The following is a 17,827-nucleotide window of genomic DNA, read 5'->3' on the forward strand; positions in this document are numbered from 1 at the left end:
GTACCCTCCTATCCTATCACCTGCCTAAGTTAATATGCAAGAGAAGGCACACACCCTCCCTCTTCAAGTGAGTGAGTGTGCAGGGGAAAGTGCACTCTCCTTCTACCCCTTCCCACCTCCTTCTCCCTACTTGCCCATTCCTTTCCCTCCTGTCTGAACAGGGAAACCATGTAGAGGCCCAAGCATACTGCCAGTAAAGGTCCTTTTGTGTATGTGTGTTAAACATGGTTTGGGGACTTATTCAATTTTTCCCAATTTTTGTAGGGGTCTTGCATGCATAACTCCTGTAAAAGTTGAGGATGGAATGTATCCCCCCAATCCTCATTTTGAAGAACAATATAGTGGAGGCACCTAAATCATAGTGGGTACAGTAATGGCTTCCAAAGCATGTTGATATAAGGCCACATGTTGTTTACATGACCACAAAAATAAAAGTGGTGATTAGAAATGAACCCTCAGGGCTTGGAACACACCAAACTCTGGACAAGCTATTTTTATGATTAATAGTCAGGGATACATTTTACATACTTATTCTGGAATAGATCACATCCTGTTTCTTAAATCACCTTAATTTGATTTGATATCAACTTTGTCCCAATTCAGGATCAAGACATTCCGTAAAAAAGTCAAATGGTTAGCATTCTGAAATTCAAATCTGGAAGCTGAAAATTGATGATTTATTTAATGCATTAATATAGGAAGACACAACTGTTTTATAAATAAAATGTGTCACCTAACACTACAGTAGAGTCTCACTTATCCAACACTCGCTTATCCAATGTTCTGGATTATCCAACGCATTTTTGTAGTCAATGTTTTCAATACATCATGATATTTTGGTGCTAAATTCGTAAATACAGTAATTACTACATAGCATTATTTCGTATTGAACTACTTTTTCTGTCAAATTTGTTGTATAATATGATGTTTTGGTGCTTAATTTATAAAATCACAACCTAATTTGATGTTCAATAGGCTTCTCCTTAATCTCTCCTTATTATCCAACAAATTCGCTTATCCAACGTTCTCCCGGCCCATTTACGTTGGATAAGCGAGACTCTACTGTACTTCTGCTTTCCGGTGGGATTCTCTAAAAACTATTCTTAACATTAATTTTTTAAAAAAAGATTCCTTCTTGGGGGGAAAAGGAGTAGCTTAAAATAAAGTTACAGGGATACAAAAATTATAAAAATACAAGAATTATTGATATAACACAAAGAAAAAGAAAATGTGAGGTTTGGAATGAACTGTTGGTGTGGAGCGCAGAAATAGAAATCCTAGAACTGGATTGGGTTAGAAATGTTCTTATTTATAGACAAAGTTTCTATTATTAATCTGGTAACAAAAATTCTAAGCAGCTGGTTATGGTGGTGAAACAAAAACCCTAAAAGAGTTCAATTAACATTTCCAAGTAGAAAGGGGGGGATTTTGCCATTCTCTCTGAGGGTAATCTCTGAAGCAGGCATTTCCCAACCTTTTTGACTTGTGGAGTCCTTTTTAGAATCAATTTATATGACGGAGCCCCTTAGGCCAGACCCTATGTTTTACAAGTTAATGGTGTTTGGGAATATTGTTACGGGGGAGGAAGAGGTAATAGATACTAAAGGAATGTAAAGTAAAGAGATATCTAAACAATTGTGCAATGTCCATGCAATGAAATTGTATTCTAAAAACTTTGAAATTTACCATAATATCTCAATGTATTTATTTTTATTTATTTTATTTTCCTGGAGTGGCTGCAGAGCACAGATTGGGAACCACTGCTCTAAAGTATTCAAAGAATATTATAGTGAGCTTTATACAGCTGAGCCTTACAATGTGTGAATTAAATATCCAAATTTATGGACACTTTTCCAGTTAAAACTTTGGATGATAATCGAAAGTTATCTTTTAAACTGATCTGTAATTGATTGGGAAAAAATATCAGCCCACTGAAAAATTAAAGAATGTTACAGTAGTTATATTGCCAATGTTTATGCCAAGTTCCATTTGGAGCTACTTTCCACACCAAAGTAAGTTATAAAATGACACCAACAAGGAAAATACAATCCAAAAGTTGGAAACATGTTTGTATTGTAGCCATATCTAAGTCCAAATACTTGAGATCCAGTAATGTCCTGCAGACTGATTTCACTGTCATAAAATTGTTATCCCATAATCACCACTATGCTTAACATTTTTAGAGGTAAATGTATACATTTAGATTAATTGGGCTTTATCCTTGGAAGAAATTTGGTCACTGCAGTTTGACAGGTTTTTAAAAAATAACATACTGGGGAGGTGGGGAAGAGTAATACCTCAACTTGCACTGTTTGTCTTATATGCACTTAAACCCCTTGATTGTCTTAATTGGCAAATACATATTTGAACTCCTCAGGCACAAGACAAAAAGCTAAAGTTTCAAAATGTACTTCAGAAACCATAGAGGTTCACTAACTGAAGGGAACATTAATAGCCTTCCAAACATTCCTGCTGTTCCATGGGTACTGGGTAAGGATGCCCCCTTTTACCACCGTCTTAGTACTGGAAGCCTTAGCTGAGCATATTTCTAGGGGTCCAAACATCAAAGGTGTGATAATAAAACATTAAGAACATAAGATCAGCCTTTACAAAGGCAACACCCTCCTTTTTCTTTCTGAAGCTAAAAAAGTATCCTAAAACTTAAAGTAATTATGGAGGGCTTTTGAGAACACTCTGGGCAGAAAATGAATTATGAGAAATGTAAATTGTTTTATATTAGCACCTTGGTAGAGAACCAGAAACAAATCCAAGTTCATGTCTTAATTACTCTTATGTCTTATGCTGAGTTATTCATCAAACCACAAATATATTCATATGTCAAACAGAAATTGAGAGAACTAAAGCTTTCCATTAAACAGCATTAGTACACATTCATGTTTTGCCTATGTTTCTATCTTCATTTCAGACTATTCCTTTCAACCATGGAGGGGAGCCTTTGAAAAATTGTCAAAAGTGTGTTGTGTTGTGGCAAGAAAAAAGTAAGATTTGTTAAAGGGATGAAATTAAAATTAAATTGAGGGCTTGAAATTTAGGGGAAAAACTATTTGCCATTCCAAGTGGTGTAGCTTGCTAAATTTATTAAATCAAATGGAATAGCATCACAAGTACAGATGGAAAATGATGACAGTCCAGATGCAGCCAATGCTTTTATCTTTCTTCCAGCTTTCAGCGGGGGGAAAAGTGAACCCTTCTGCACCTGAGATGCTTGCGAAATAGTTTAAAAAATTCACTGAATTACCTCAGTCACTTTTATGCCCATTTTAAATAGATCTTAGTTTTCAACAGGATAGATTCAAACAGTCTGCTTCTTAGAAAGAAAATACAGGCTAAAACATCTCTTTATGACATATTTATATCTGAATGGCAATTAGTAGAAAATTATAAGATTATTCCTCCAGATGGTCAAACAAGATGATAGTCCTCAAGTTTGCCTCCAAAATATACAGTGGGCCCTTCCTATCCATAGGATTTGGGCCCGCATATTCAACCATACGTAAATTAAAAATAATTTTTAAAAGTCGTTTAAAATAAAAATACAAATACAGTATTTTTAAAAAAACTCACAAAAGCTGTATAGGATGTCTCATCCTTTTGCCCTCCTGTCAACCCTCCATGCACATCTGGAGGCTCTTTATGGCTCTTTATGTGCATGTGTGTGTTCAAACATAGATTTGTGTACATTTATATCAGGAGAGAGCTCCATCCAACCCTTATGATAATGCTAAAACACACCTTCTGTTTAAGGCTGCTGAGAGCTGCAACCTAACAATATCTAGAGGTACGGCCAGCTACTAATTCCTGTTTTTCAAAGATACATCAACAATCTTTACTCTCTGAAGACAATCAGCTTGTCTTTGAAAGGAGTGCAAAATTCAGAGTTAGTTTCTATAATGTTTCAAGAATTGTCATGTTTCTGCTATTAAGTTACAACACAGTGGACATCTCTTTTTAGAGATTCTCATTTGTACTATCTTATTGTACAAAGATAGCGGCAATATCTTTCTTAGGACAACAAAAGGCACTATTTTGTATCTAGAAAAGGTATCACCACAATATGAACTTTGGCTTTTGTTTTACGGTTAATGCAGCTACCTCCACAATTTCCCAGTGTTATAATAGGTAGCTTAATTACTATAGCTTTAGACAAATAACAAAACTTCTATTTTGATCTTATACAGTATTCAAATTTGCCACAGGATTTTAAAAGGATAAGCAGTTTTCTAAATAGCTGTCATCGACTGTGGTTTGGCTTTATAACTCTTGTGAGACCAATCAGTTTAGCAAATTGTGGGGCTGGCTGAGCTTGTGCAGGGAGAGGAAAGGGAGAAGACAGACTTATTGTGAATTCTAGGAATTGCATGGGGGTAGCATTCAAGTAATGGAAATTTAACTTATTACTTGTGCACTAGTTTTGGATCTACAGTATTTCCTCAACTCTGCTTAAGTCACAATTTATGCAGCTTAGCTAACTAGATCCAGATGCATCTGGAAGACTAATGTTTATTGTGGTACGAGCTTCCATAGACAACAGCCTTCCTCATTCAAAGCATGAAGTGGACTGGAATATATGGTTTTCCTCTGTGTACCTCAACCCACATGGGGTGTGTACTCCATGTATCTGATGAGGACAGCTCTTGCCTTAAGAAACCAGTAAGGCTTTAAACACCATAGGACACCGGATAAGATCCAAAGGTGCTTTTGCAGAAAGCTTCTTCTGCTCTCAGAAGTAATGTTTCTGTCAAACTGTAAACCCAAGAGAAAGGGGATTTCAGATCTAAAGGAGATATTTTATGTGTACTAGCTCTTTTCAAAGTCTTGATGGGCTGCCAGAGTGTGCCAAAACATCCTTTCCCAATTTGGTGTCCTTCAGAAGTGCTAACCATATTGTTTGGGAATGATGTGACACATACATTGCTTAAAGTACTTTGAATCCCTTCCTAGTAGCAGTGGCCAACAAATTTCCAATTGTCTTCTTCCAGACTCTGGAGCTCCCAAGTGAAGAGGACAGAATAGGCTAATTTTCTTTCATAATTGATATATTTGAATGCAGTGTTAGACTATGGTTGAAGGTTACAAAAACAATGTTGCCGCCACTTTTGAGATACGCACCCCTTCTTACTTCCTCTATAACTAGAAAGAAACCTTCTATTCCAGGTTAACTATGGTTTATTGTGTTACCAAACCTATAAAACTGTGGTTAATCATAACTAGAGATTGTGACATATAAGTTATGATTTGAAGTGGGTTCGTTTCCGCTAACTGTAATTAAGAGTAATTTGAGTTCAGTTTGTTAACAAAAACATGGAACAAAAAACCTCCCACTTCTTACTTGCAGCTGTCTTGGGGGAAGGAATAAACAAGCCCATGGAGGGGCTAAAACTCATGTCAACCCAATAGATTTATTATCCACACCAAGAAATTATTTTTGCCAATTAATCTTACGTTACTGCTTTACCAAGCAAAATGAGCAGAAATTACAACTTAGTTTAAATGTTCAAATCCTCCTTCTTCTATGGTATGATCCATTTTATGAAGAAGTATGGTATATTATAGTTTATAAGCATCTATGAATTTGTGATTCTTTAAATACTAAAACCAAATAAGGAATGGTTATTTGATTTTCTATCAAGACAGCTAAACATGTAATACAAAGGGAAAATAAGGAATACAATATATTTTGTAAAAATATCTAGCATCACCTAGTAAGCAAATCCCCATCCATATGTAAAGAGTGACATACAGCATATCAAGGATATGTGAGGGACAGAAATTAAAAGAAAAAAATTAATAAAATTACTAGAGAATGTTATTAATACACTAAATAATACTGAATTTCACCCTTAAATACCTTAAGTAGGACTAAATGTCTAAGCAGGAGAAGGACCCCAAGACTCACCCTGATAATTTTGAGGTGAGGTGCTTCCCATTGCTCAAACCACATCTCACCTCTGTATGTTTTGCTTGTAAACTTCATTCTGAGACAGTATATTTGAAAGATTAGGGTGAAAGCCTCGTCACCAAAATATAATTTTAGAGAGGCCCAGAATGTAGCTTTAGACAAACACTTGAGCACAACCTTTCTAATCAATCTTGAGATGTTTTCAAGAGAGCTTTCTCTGAGTGCCCCTTTCAAATGAGATGTTGGAGGGACTAGATATGGACAGAGCCTTTTCAGTAATGGTGTCCCAGCTGTGAATTCCCTCTACAGAGGAGCCCATCTGGCATCTACTTTCATGTCATTTCAGTATTAGGTAGAAACCTTTTAATTTGCACAAGCCTTTGCTTCAACTTGGCTTTAAGCTATTACTACTTTCCATGATATGTATTTTATCCAGTACTGTGCTTTTATTGCTACTAAATGAATATCTTGTTACGAGCTGCTCTCAGAAGTCTTATAGGATGTCATATAAATGGTGTAAATAAATAACCACATGTCTAATAAATCTATTTATATTAATTCATAGAAAAACAAAATATTCAAGGCCAGCAAAAATCAACAGGGAGGCTTTGACACAGTTAATTCCCACAGTTTTTTTTTAAAAAGTGGTGTTGTGCCCTTGACTTCTTTTCTATGGCAAAGAGTCAATGTTAAACTCCAGCTAAGATTATAGGCATAATGATCAATCAGGTAAGTTCATATGTTATTTTAGTGCTTGTATTTTAAAAATAGCAACAAACAAGTTACTGTGTTGATTAACAGGTCAAAGCAAGAACTGGTGAACAGCAGTTAAATTTGCTCATTTGCTTTATGTGTCATTTTTAACTTATATTTAATGAGAAACCTGTAACTCCAGATGTACCTTAGACATGGCCCAGCAACACAACAGACTATAAACTCGCTTTAGAAGAAACAAGGAGCTGAAGTAGAAATGCATTGCTGAAAGTATCTGAATGTATTAGAACCCAATGTCCTTTAGGAATATGGTACAATTCCCTTTTTCAGAAGCAATCAGAATAAATATGTCTTCTCAATTCCAAAGCATTTCTGAATAGAACTAGTTCAGTACAATAAAACAGAAATACAATGGTGCTCTCTTTGTAGTAAGATATTAATTTGAAATCCAAAGCTATACAGCCAGAAGCACAAGACACAAGGAAATCAAAACCAGAATATTAAAATACATGTGCTTGCAGATTGCACTGGGCCATTTGACATAATCATTGGTTTATGTCAGTGGCTCCCAAACTTATTTGGCCTATCACCCCCTTTCCAGAAAAAAATGTTACTCAGCGCCCCCTGGAAATTATTATTTTTTAATTTTAATAGCAATTAAACAGAAAGATATATGTATTAATGTTTCTACCTTTTTAGTAAAATATAGTAAAGAAAGGTGTAAATTAGAAACATTGAAGTTTGAAATTATGAAACTATTTTTTGAACTCAGAATAGAAAGGTAATACAAAAAAAATGCACCTGTGGCCGTCACCGCCCCCCTGGATCGCTGCAGCGCCCACCAGGGGGCGGTAGCGCCCACTTTGGGAATCACTGGTTTATGAAGACTGGTACTGTGAACTCTAACTGGCAGTTGCTCTCCATGTTTTTGACCAAAAAACCCCCAAAAACTAACACTATCTGGAGATCCCTGATGGTCTTTCCCACCCAAGTAGAAACCAGGCATGATAGTTTGCGAAATAAGAAGAGATTGAGCATGTTCAGGTTCGGATAGGGGTACATAATTATTGCTTTCAGCCTGTAGGCTGCATAAAATCCTTTTGCTGAAATACAATAAATGCATTTTCCTTAAAATTAGCACTATACCAGTCAGTTTAAAGAATTGAAAACAGTTTAAAGAAATGAAAACTGCTTGAAAGAAACAGGCAGTTTTCAGCAATAACAAGTTTCAGCAATAATCCTATTGATATTTATTGGTTAATCAATCAAACACAGATGGACTCATAGTAAAACTAATTTTTAAAAGAGTTAAGCAGAAAACAGAAATATCATATGGTTTTAAAATGAAATCTCAACTGAATTCACAAACGTTAAAACATAAGTCTCCACACTAGCTCATGACCCTCCAGTAGACACACTCACTCAGCTTTCGCAAATCCTACCTTTCAATCATGGTTTGGAGACAAGGAACACCCTTCAGGCTCATACACTTTCTCTGTTCTCTCTCACATACACTTTCTCTTCCCTACATTCTGCCTGGTCTAACCATAGTTAACTATTACAGCCATAATAACAAAGTACAGCAACCAATATAGTTACCACTATCCAAGAATGGAGGAAGAAGTGTGACGTAGGGGAGAGCAAGAAGGCAGCAAGAGGCTACATCTGATCTCCAAAAAAAGATCTGGAAAATTTATTTTGTGAGAATTAAACTGGGACATCAGATTAAAAGGCTGTTTTTGCTATTTATTCAGTATTTGATATTTCCACTGCACAGTCAAATATAACACAGTAGACTGTAGGCTATATTTTTTTTAGTTCTAGACCTAGTGTTGACTTCTCGATATATAGTTATATCCAACAGCATTGTCACTGAAGAAAAGCTCTTTGTTCTAGGATAGTCTTCCATTGGAAGAAAGGGGGTGACTTCTGATTCCCTTTATTCACTGCAGTCAGTCCCTGTACCGCCAAAATAACTGCTCCAAAGTACTGGGGAACCCTTAAAAACAGCATTGAAGCGGGAATTGAGCGTGTGTGAGGAGGAAAAAAAAGTTAATCATAATCCTATACTAGATTACATTTCTGAAAGCCTCTAGAATTTTTTTTTACCAGATTGCTCCATTTAACCTCAATTAATCACAATTTTTCAAAACCAAAAGTGGACTTCTGGTCACTTTCACCTTTTTTTCTATTGGCAGTTTTGACCGTCTATGCAGGTCAAAAGAGAGTCCTGGAAGCAGAAAGCTGGTCTGCAGACCCACTGTGTTGCACACCCCAAAATGAAACTGATAATATAAAATAGTGTGGGGGTTTTTCCTTTTGGAAATCTGAACAATGATAATTGTTGCCTTGATTGAAATTCAGGCATCCTAATTGAGCATTGCTAAGGCTGCAATTCTAAGAACATTTTTCTGAAAACTAGCAGAGAAAACTCCATGGAATTTTATTCAGCAGAAAGAAATCAGCTTCAAGGTGTAAAGATAATGAGGTAACTTCTCATGCATATCCTTTAAGTCATTGCTATTCAGTCTCTGGACCTTGTCCTTGAGATGCTGCCTGCTGGTCATTGACAAGTTTACCAGAAACCAAAAGAGAGAGGGGGGGGGGGGGAGAGAACTGTGACTACAGAGGAACAATTACTGTATGGTGACAATCTCTGGCACAGCATAAAAACAAAAAAGCTAGTTCCCCACATCAGATTGGCTGAGCGGCATTGGTTTAAGTTGAACACTGCTGCCGTCAGCTACAACATCTGTACTTAGAAAAACAAGGAACAATTTCTTATTTGGTTCACATATGACTATACTCAGGCTGTCTATGGAAAGCATCATGGCATCAATCCAGTTTAGTGTGTGACCAGAAAGATGAACAGTTTTCATAAGTTTCTGGCACTGTACATAATTTATGAATGGAAAACAGGAAGTTGAAACAAAAAACAGAAATATGTGACGCCAATGTGCTTTTGAGGGGACAATGCCCTTTTGGAAGACATCTGGAGACCATGGTTTGAATCCCTGCTCAGCCATGGAACTCACTAGGTGACTTTGGGCAGATCACACTCTCTCAGTCCAGAGAAAGACAATGGCAAACTCCCTAAACAAATCGTGTCAAGAAAGCTCCATGGTAGGGTCACCATATGTTGGAAATGACTTGAAGGCACACACAAAAACAAGCCTTTTTGGAAATTCCACTTAACATTTGTTTCATATTCTAGAGCAAGGCATTAGCACTTTTGTTTCAACATACTGGGTAGGGGAAGGCTGAAGTGGGGAATAAATAAGAATGGGAAAATGTTTCAGTGTAGTGTATCCAGACCAGTAGTATCCTCCTAGGGTCCTTCCACACAGCCATATAACCCAGAATATAAAGGCACATAATCCATAATATCTGCTTTGAAATGGGTTATCTGAGTCCACATTGCTATTTAATTCAGTTCAATGTGGATTTTATACAGCTGTATGGAAGGGGCCCTAGAGAGATAGCTTGTTGTAGTGGTTTTGGCATTGGGCTAGAACCCTGTATACCAGGATTTCAGTCCCCTCTTGGCCATGGAAAACCACCAGGTTATCTTGGGCAAGTCGCACACCCACAATAAGGTTGCCATGAGTTGGAAATGATTTGGAGACACACAGTAGTAAAATCAACAGCACTTTTCTCCTCCCATGACCATTAGTTAAATTTGCAGATCCAAATGCAAGCCATGACAAACTGTAGTCTACTCTAGAGTCTAGACCAGGGGTCCCCAAACTAAGGCCCGGGGGCCAGATGCGGCCCTCCAACATCATTTACCTGGCCCTCGCCCTCAGTTTTATAATATAATATTTTATTAGTTTTAATAATATAATATATTGTATATACATATAATATTGATAATAATCTTATGTTATATAATATAATACTAATAGTAATACCATATAATAATATTAATTATATGTTATATATTACATATTATATAATAGTATAATGATATAGTTCAATATAGTAATATATAATGCTTATATTGTGTTATGCTAATAATATAATATATTGTATGTACATACAGCTGCTCTGAGTCCTCTTCGGGGTGAGAAGGGTGGGATATAAATGTAGTAAATACATGCAGTAAATAAATAATTAATTTTAGACTTAGGCTCGGCCAAAATCTGACATGACTTGATGGCACACAACAACAACAACAATTCTAATTAACTTGACTATCTCATTGGCCAGTAGCAGGCCCACACTTTCCACTGAAATCCTAATAGGTTTATGTTGGTTAAAATTGTTTTCATTTTTAAATATTGTATTGTTCTTTTGTTGTTGTTGTTGTTGCACTACAAATAAGACATGTGCAGTTTGCATAGGAATTTGTTTGTATTTTTTTCAAATGATAATTCGGCCCCTCAACAGTCTGAAGGATTGTGGACTGGCCCTCTGCTTAAAAAGTTTGGGGACCCCTGGTCTAGACACAGTCACTGGTAAGGAAGTACAAACAAACAACTGCACTAACAATTGCCTCCCCTGAGAAATTACAGTCTGTAACTAGAAATTAGCTATGGTCAACCAATTGCCAGTTTCAAAGACAAAAGACAGAAACAGCCCAAGCATGTGAAACTACACAGAATGTTGTTTTAACCTCTCTCTCTCTCTCAAAAAAACAAAAAACAAAAAAAAAAACAACCCAGTTGTGATTTCAATTTCCCAAACAGTTTATTAGTTAAAAACCATGCTAAATTCCAGTCATTAATTGGAGTTATTTGAAAATGTTTGGATTGGAGTTTTTTATTCTGTGAAAATTCTTTATTTGATTAGTCAGAAAACAGGTCAACTAAATGGCAACCAAAGTAACTTGTTCACCTCTTTTGTATATAGACTATGTTCCAGAAAAAGAACTTTGTTCCAAGTAGCATGCATTTAGCTGCGGCATATAGACACATTTATCACTGATACATTCAAAATATAATGGTTTCAGAGATCATTTCCTTTGAAGGCATGATTTTTGATCTGTTCCATTCATGATGTAATAATGTCTGAGGGCCCTTCCACACAACCATATAACCCAGAATTATCAAGGCAGAAAATCCCACAATATCTGCTTTAAACTGCCATATATTCCAGTTCAAAGCAAATAATGTGGGATTTTATTCAGCTGTGTGGAAGGGGCCTGAGAGACTTACACCACTATAGAAACCAAAAATAACACTAATATGTATTATCTTATTTCAGTGCTTCAAGAAACTTCTGAAACAATATAGTCCAGATTCTGGACTACATTTGCCTCAGATGCTTTATCAAAAAAGCTGCAACTATCAAGGGTGCAAATATTTTTGGATGTTTATATATCTGATTGCTCATGGAATTTAATACACAACCACAGTTAACCCAGTCTATAAAGCAAATTACAATAGTTGTGGGGAGAAGTGGTCAGAGCGCCTATACTAATTGACAATTCTGGTAACTGCGCAGGATTTCAAAAGTGGGTGGCCTGGGAAGAATTACCCAGAGGGAATATTCTACCGAGTGTTGGCCACATTACTTTATTTTTTCAAGTACTTGGGAAATTACAACAATTAACATTCATTACTGCACCAAAACTGCTGAAGAGAAGTGAAAAGAAGCAGATCTGGCTTTCCTAAGAGCTCTTCCACACAGCCATATAATCCAGAACATTAAGACAGAATAACCCACAATATTCGGTTCAAAGTAGAAAATGTGGGATTTTATTCAGCTGTGTGGCAGGGACTGAAGTGTGATAAAGGATTTCTGGAAGTAAAGAAGACAAGTCCTCAGACAAGGGTCCCTTCGGATGCATCTGCACTATAGACTGAATGCAGATTGACACCATTTTAACTGCCATGGCTTCATGCTATGGCATCTTGGAAGTCATTCCTATTATATTATGATTTAGTATGTTTATTTATACCCTGCTTTCTCTCTCTATGAAAAAGACTCTAAGCAACTTACAGTAAAACCAAATGAAACAAAACTGAAAGCCCAAACATATACAAACATTAAAATAGAATCAAACATGAATAGTATTAAAAGTAAACAGTTAAAATCCTTAAAACCTTATTGAGGGCTATGTAGTTTGACAAGGGGACCTTCCACGCAGACATATAAACCAGAATACAAAGGAAGAAAATCCCACAATATCAGCTTTGATCTAGGTTATCTGAGTGCCCTTCCACACAGCCATATACTCCAGAATATCAAGGCAGAAAATCCCACAGTATCAACTTTGAACTGGATTATCGGAGTCCACACTGCCATATATTCCAGTTTAAAGCAGACGTTGTGGGATTTTCTGTCATTGGGCCCTTCCACACGGCACTACATCCCATAATATCAAGACAGAAAATCCCACATCTGTTTTGAACTGGGTTATCTGAGTCCACACTGCCATATAATCCAGTTCAAAGCAGATATTATGGAATTTTTTGCCTTGATATTCTGGGTTATAGGGCTGTGTGGAAGGGCCCTTAATATCCTGAGTTATATGTCTGTGGGCCCTTCCACACAGCCCTATATCCCAGGATGTCAAGGCAGAAAATCCCACAACATCTGCTTTGAACTGGGCTATCTGAGTCCACACTCAGATAATGTGGGATTTCCTGCCTTGATATTCTGGGATATAGGGTTGTGTGGAAGGCCCACAGTCTTTAGCCTTCTGTGCCCAAGAGCGCTCACCAAACTACACTTCCCAGGATTCCATAGCATTGGGCCCTGGCAGCTAAACCGGGGTCAAACTGCATTAATACTACAGTATAGATGAGGAAACACGTGCTTTGTGCAGGAAGGAGGGGAAAGTTATAAAACACGGCAGAAAAGACGACGACATGGAAGGAAAACACCACACGGGGGGCGCACATCTCCCTCCTCCGTCTCCACGCAGCTCAGTGCAGAAAAGTTCCCAGCCAGAACTAACTAACACATTGTGAAAGCGAAGGAGCCCTTCCCTCCCAAACGCGACAATTCATGTAATTCGAGACGGAAACGTCGGTGATTGTCTGAAGCCAGGGCACAGAACAAATGTTCACTGTCGTGGAAGCCAGACAGACAGACCAAGCTCCTCTCTCTCTCTCTCTTTCCTCCTCCTCTTCAGAAGTCTGTTTTGCCAAGTGTTACGTTTCACAAGTCAGGCGAGTCTCTCTCTCCTCTCCAAACTCTTTCTGCCTCCGCCACTTAAAATAAAGGGAAAGACAAGCGTCTCTCTCTCTCTCTCTCTCTCTCTCTCTCTTCCATTTACCCCCCCCCCCAATCCAGCCCTTCCCCTCCTTTCCAAGGAGCCGATGCCAAAAGTTTGATCGACACCCGACACCAGCAGAGCCTCCAAACTCCAGGGAAATCTCTGCGTCGAGGGCCGCAAAAAGGAGGCGGAGGAAGCCAAGGGGGAGAAAGAAGGAGAGAGGAAACTTTTGTCTGGCTCCGGGGGCGCAAAAGGGCGCTGGGAGAAGCCCCTCACGCCCAGGCAGGAAACGGGGGGAGAAGACCCTCTCCGGGGTTCAGGGAAACGCCTCCCCGCCTCCGAGGGAAACTTTTTTCCGCTCCTCTGTTTCCTCTCTCTGCCATCTGGAGCGACTCTCTCCCCCCTCCCCCGCACAAGGAAGCCCCTCCATAAGCAGCGCTCTTCGGGGAGTTGCCCTGAACTTCTTCCCCCCACAAAAGGCGCGGAGAGGCTCGCTCGCTCGCTCACTCACCCGCGACGGCGTCCGCGGGGCAGCGCAGGAGCAGCGGCCAGGCGGCCAGGAGCAGCCCCCGCAGCCAGAGCGGCAGCCCCGCGGCCCTCGCCGGCCCCTGCCCCCGCCGCCTCGCCTCCATGTTGAGTGTGCCGCCGAGGCAGCGCCTGCCCACGGGCTCCTCAGGCGGGCTCCATGCTCGCTCGCCCGCTCGCTCCTTCCTCCCTGCGCGCCGCCGCCGCCGCGCTGGGCCAGCAGGGAAGCAGGAGGAGGAGGAGGGAAGAGGGAAGGAGGGGCGGGCGCTCCCCAGAAACGCCCCCTGCCTCTCCTCCGGCGGGAAGAAGGAGGAGGAGGAGGAGGGAGAGCGAGGAAGAGGGAAGCCCCGTGCGCCAACCCCTCCCTCCTCTGCTGCTGGGAAGAGAGCGCCAGGTGGAGGAGGAGGAGGAGGAGGCGCCCTCAGGTTGGGCCCCTGGCAGAGTCAACACCGGGCTGGCTGGCTGGCTGGCTCTCCCTCTCATAGAGATATACCTGTGTGTGTGACAGAGAGAAATGTGTGTGTATACACACATAAATACACACACACGCTGGACACTCATTTCTCTCCCTCATATATATACACGCGCACACACACTGGACACTCATTTCTCGCCCTCATACACACATACTCACACACACACACACACAACCCTGGACACACATTTCTCTCCCTCATAGCCACACACACACCAGACACACATTTCTCTCCCATACACACACACACACTGGACACACATTTCTCTCCCTCATACATACACACACAAACACACACACACACACACACACACACTGGACACTCATTTCTCTCCCTCATACATACACACACACACACACCGGACACGCATTTCTCTCCCTCATACACACATACTCACACACACACACACAACCCTGGACACACATTTCTCTCCCTCATAGCCACACACACACCAGACACACATTTCTCTCCCATACACACACACACACTGGACACACATTTCTCTCCCTCATACATACACACACAAACACACACACACACACACACACACACTGGACACTCATTTCTCTCCCTCATACATACACACACACACACACCGGACACGCATTTCTCTCCCTCATACACACATACTCACACACACACACACAACCCTGGACACACATTTCTCTCCCTCATAGCCACACACACACCAGACACACATTTCTCTCCCATACACACACACACACACACACACACACACACTGGACACTCATTTCTCTCCCTCATACACACACACACACACACTGGACACTCATTTCTCTCTCATACACACACACAACCCTGGACACACATTTCTCTCCCTCATAGCCACACACACTAGACACACATTTCTCTCCCATACACACACACATACACACACACACTGGACACACATTTCTTTCCCTCATATATATGCACACATAAACACACACTGGACACACATTTCCTTCCCTCATATAGGTAAAGGTTTCTCCTGACGTTAAGTCCAGTCGTAACCAACTCTGGGGGTTGGTGCTCATCTCCATTTCTAAGCCGAAGAGCCGGCGTTGTCCATAGACACCTCCAAGGTCATATGGCTGCATGGAGCGCCGTTACCTTCCCGCCAGGGCGGTACCTATTGATCTACTCACACTTGCATGTTTTCGAACTGCTAGGTTGGCAGGAGCTGGGGCTAACAGCAGGTGCTCATTCCGCTCCCGGGATTTGAACCTTGCACCTTTTGGTCTGCAAGTTCAGCATCTCAGCACTTTCACTCACTGTGCCACCAGGGCCCCCTTCTCTCATATATATATATATATACACAGTAGAGTCTCACTTATCCAAGCCTCGCTTATCCAAGTTTCTGGAGTATCCAAGCCATTTTTGTAGTCAATGTTTTTAATATATCATGATATTTTGGTGCTAAATTCGTAAATACAGTAATTACAACATAACATTACTGCGCATTGAACTACTTTTTCTGTCAAATTTGTTGTATAACATGATGTTTTGGTGCTTAATTTGTAAAATCATAACCTAATTTGATGTTTAATAGGCGTTTCCTTAATCTCTCCTTATTATCCAAGATATTCGCTTATCCAAGCTTCTGCCGGCCCGTTTATGTTGGATAAGTGATACTCTACATACATATACATACATGCACACACACACATATACATGTCTCTCCCATATACAGTAGAGTCTCACTTATCCAAGCTGTGGCAGTGGCTGAGTGTGCTCTGGAGGGCTCTCAGCCGCTGCGTGCCTTCCTTGAGCTGTCCTCCCAGCATAAGGATGGGGCCGCTTTCACAATCCTTATGCTGGGAGGAAGGAGAGACACACAGTGGCTGAGAGCACTCCAAAGGGTTCTCAGCTGCCACGTGCCTTCCTCCCCCATCTTTTTGGCATAAGGACACTATGTCCTTATGCCAAGAGGACAGGGCAAATGAGGGCCTCAGGTAAGCATCCAGGGGGCCACATCTGGCCCCCGGGCCTTGGTTTGCCCATGAATGCCATAGAGTCACACTGATGGATGTAGAAATTCCTAGAGGAGGGATAACTCAGGTTGAAAAAATTATTTTTTTAATTTGTGGTTTTTCATTTTTGTGGGTGCCCTGTGCCCCTATTCACAGCAAATGTGATGGGATTGCTGGTACATATTGAGATATTTTGGACATGGGACCCCAGTCGAAAGACAAAATTAATTTATGCTTCACATACAACTTATACATGTCTCCTGAAGGTAATTTCACACAATAGTCTTAATAATAATTTTGTGCATGGAACAAAGTTTGTATACACCAAAACATCACAGAGAGAGAGGGGGGAGAGAGAGAGGTTTCACTATCTCAGCCCCTCATGTGGATGACTTTGGATTTCAGTATTTTGGATTTCAGTATTTTGGATAAGGATAATAAACCTGTATTACCCGATCAATCTGCAGCAGGGCTAAATTGTATGTAAATGACTTGAAGGCACACAACAACAGCAACAACACATTCCAGGAAAGCTCAGTCTAATAAGACTCCAAAACAAGGATGCTTCAAAACAAGGCTCTGGGGTAAAAAAGGAGGGTTGCCAGAATACGAATTGGAGAGGACTCCAGTTGTGTAGAAGAGGTGTTGCTTGTTGCAGGAGAAGCAAAACCTGTCAAAATTCCCTCTTCTACACAACTATTAAAGTTACAGGAGGTGTTTCCAGTTTTCAGCCTGGCATCTTTGTAAAAAAAGAAAAAGAAAAAAGGCATGAATCCGCAGAAGGCTTTGCAAGGAGTTGTTGTCACTGATTTCTTTATTACTGAAAAGGATGTACCAAAAAAAACCCAAAATGGATCTAAGGCCAGATAAACCCATCAGCAGAAATTCCACAGATTTCAAGCACCTCTGCATTAAATTTGAGCCAGGAAATAGCATGTTGTCATAAGACAGTGATTGCACAGTTGTTCCCTTTATTTTTGTTCAAAGGAATTTGAAAATGTCAAACTGATTCTGTTCAATGAATGGTCAGGGACCAAGAGGTCACTGGGAATTA

General features: G+C 39.9%; 1 protein-coding gene across 1 annotated transcript in view; it reads right to left on the reverse strand.

The window, feature by feature from the left end:
* Positions 1 to 14,553, reverse strand: part of lrp5 (LDL receptor related protein 5) — a 140,252-nt gene extending 125,699 nt beyond the window's left edge. The window contains exon 1 of the mRNA XM_008108703.2: positions 14,311 to 14,553. Within this exon, the coding sequence (XP_008106910.2) occupies positions 14,311 to 14,431 (121 nt within the window). The 5' untranslated portion in view covers positions 14,432 to 14,553. The remainder of the gene's footprint in view (positions 1 to 14,310) is intronic.
* Positions 14,554 to 17,827: the final 3,274 nt, after the last annotated feature.

The sequence above is a fragment of the Anolis carolinensis genome, chromosome 1 (genome assembly GCF_035594765.1).
Source record: "Anolis carolinensis isolate JA03-04 chromosome 1, rAnoCar3.1.pri, whole genome shotgun sequence".
Lineage (NCBI taxonomy): Eukaryota > Metazoa > Chordata > Lepidosauria > Squamata > Dactyloidae > Anolis > Anolis carolinensis.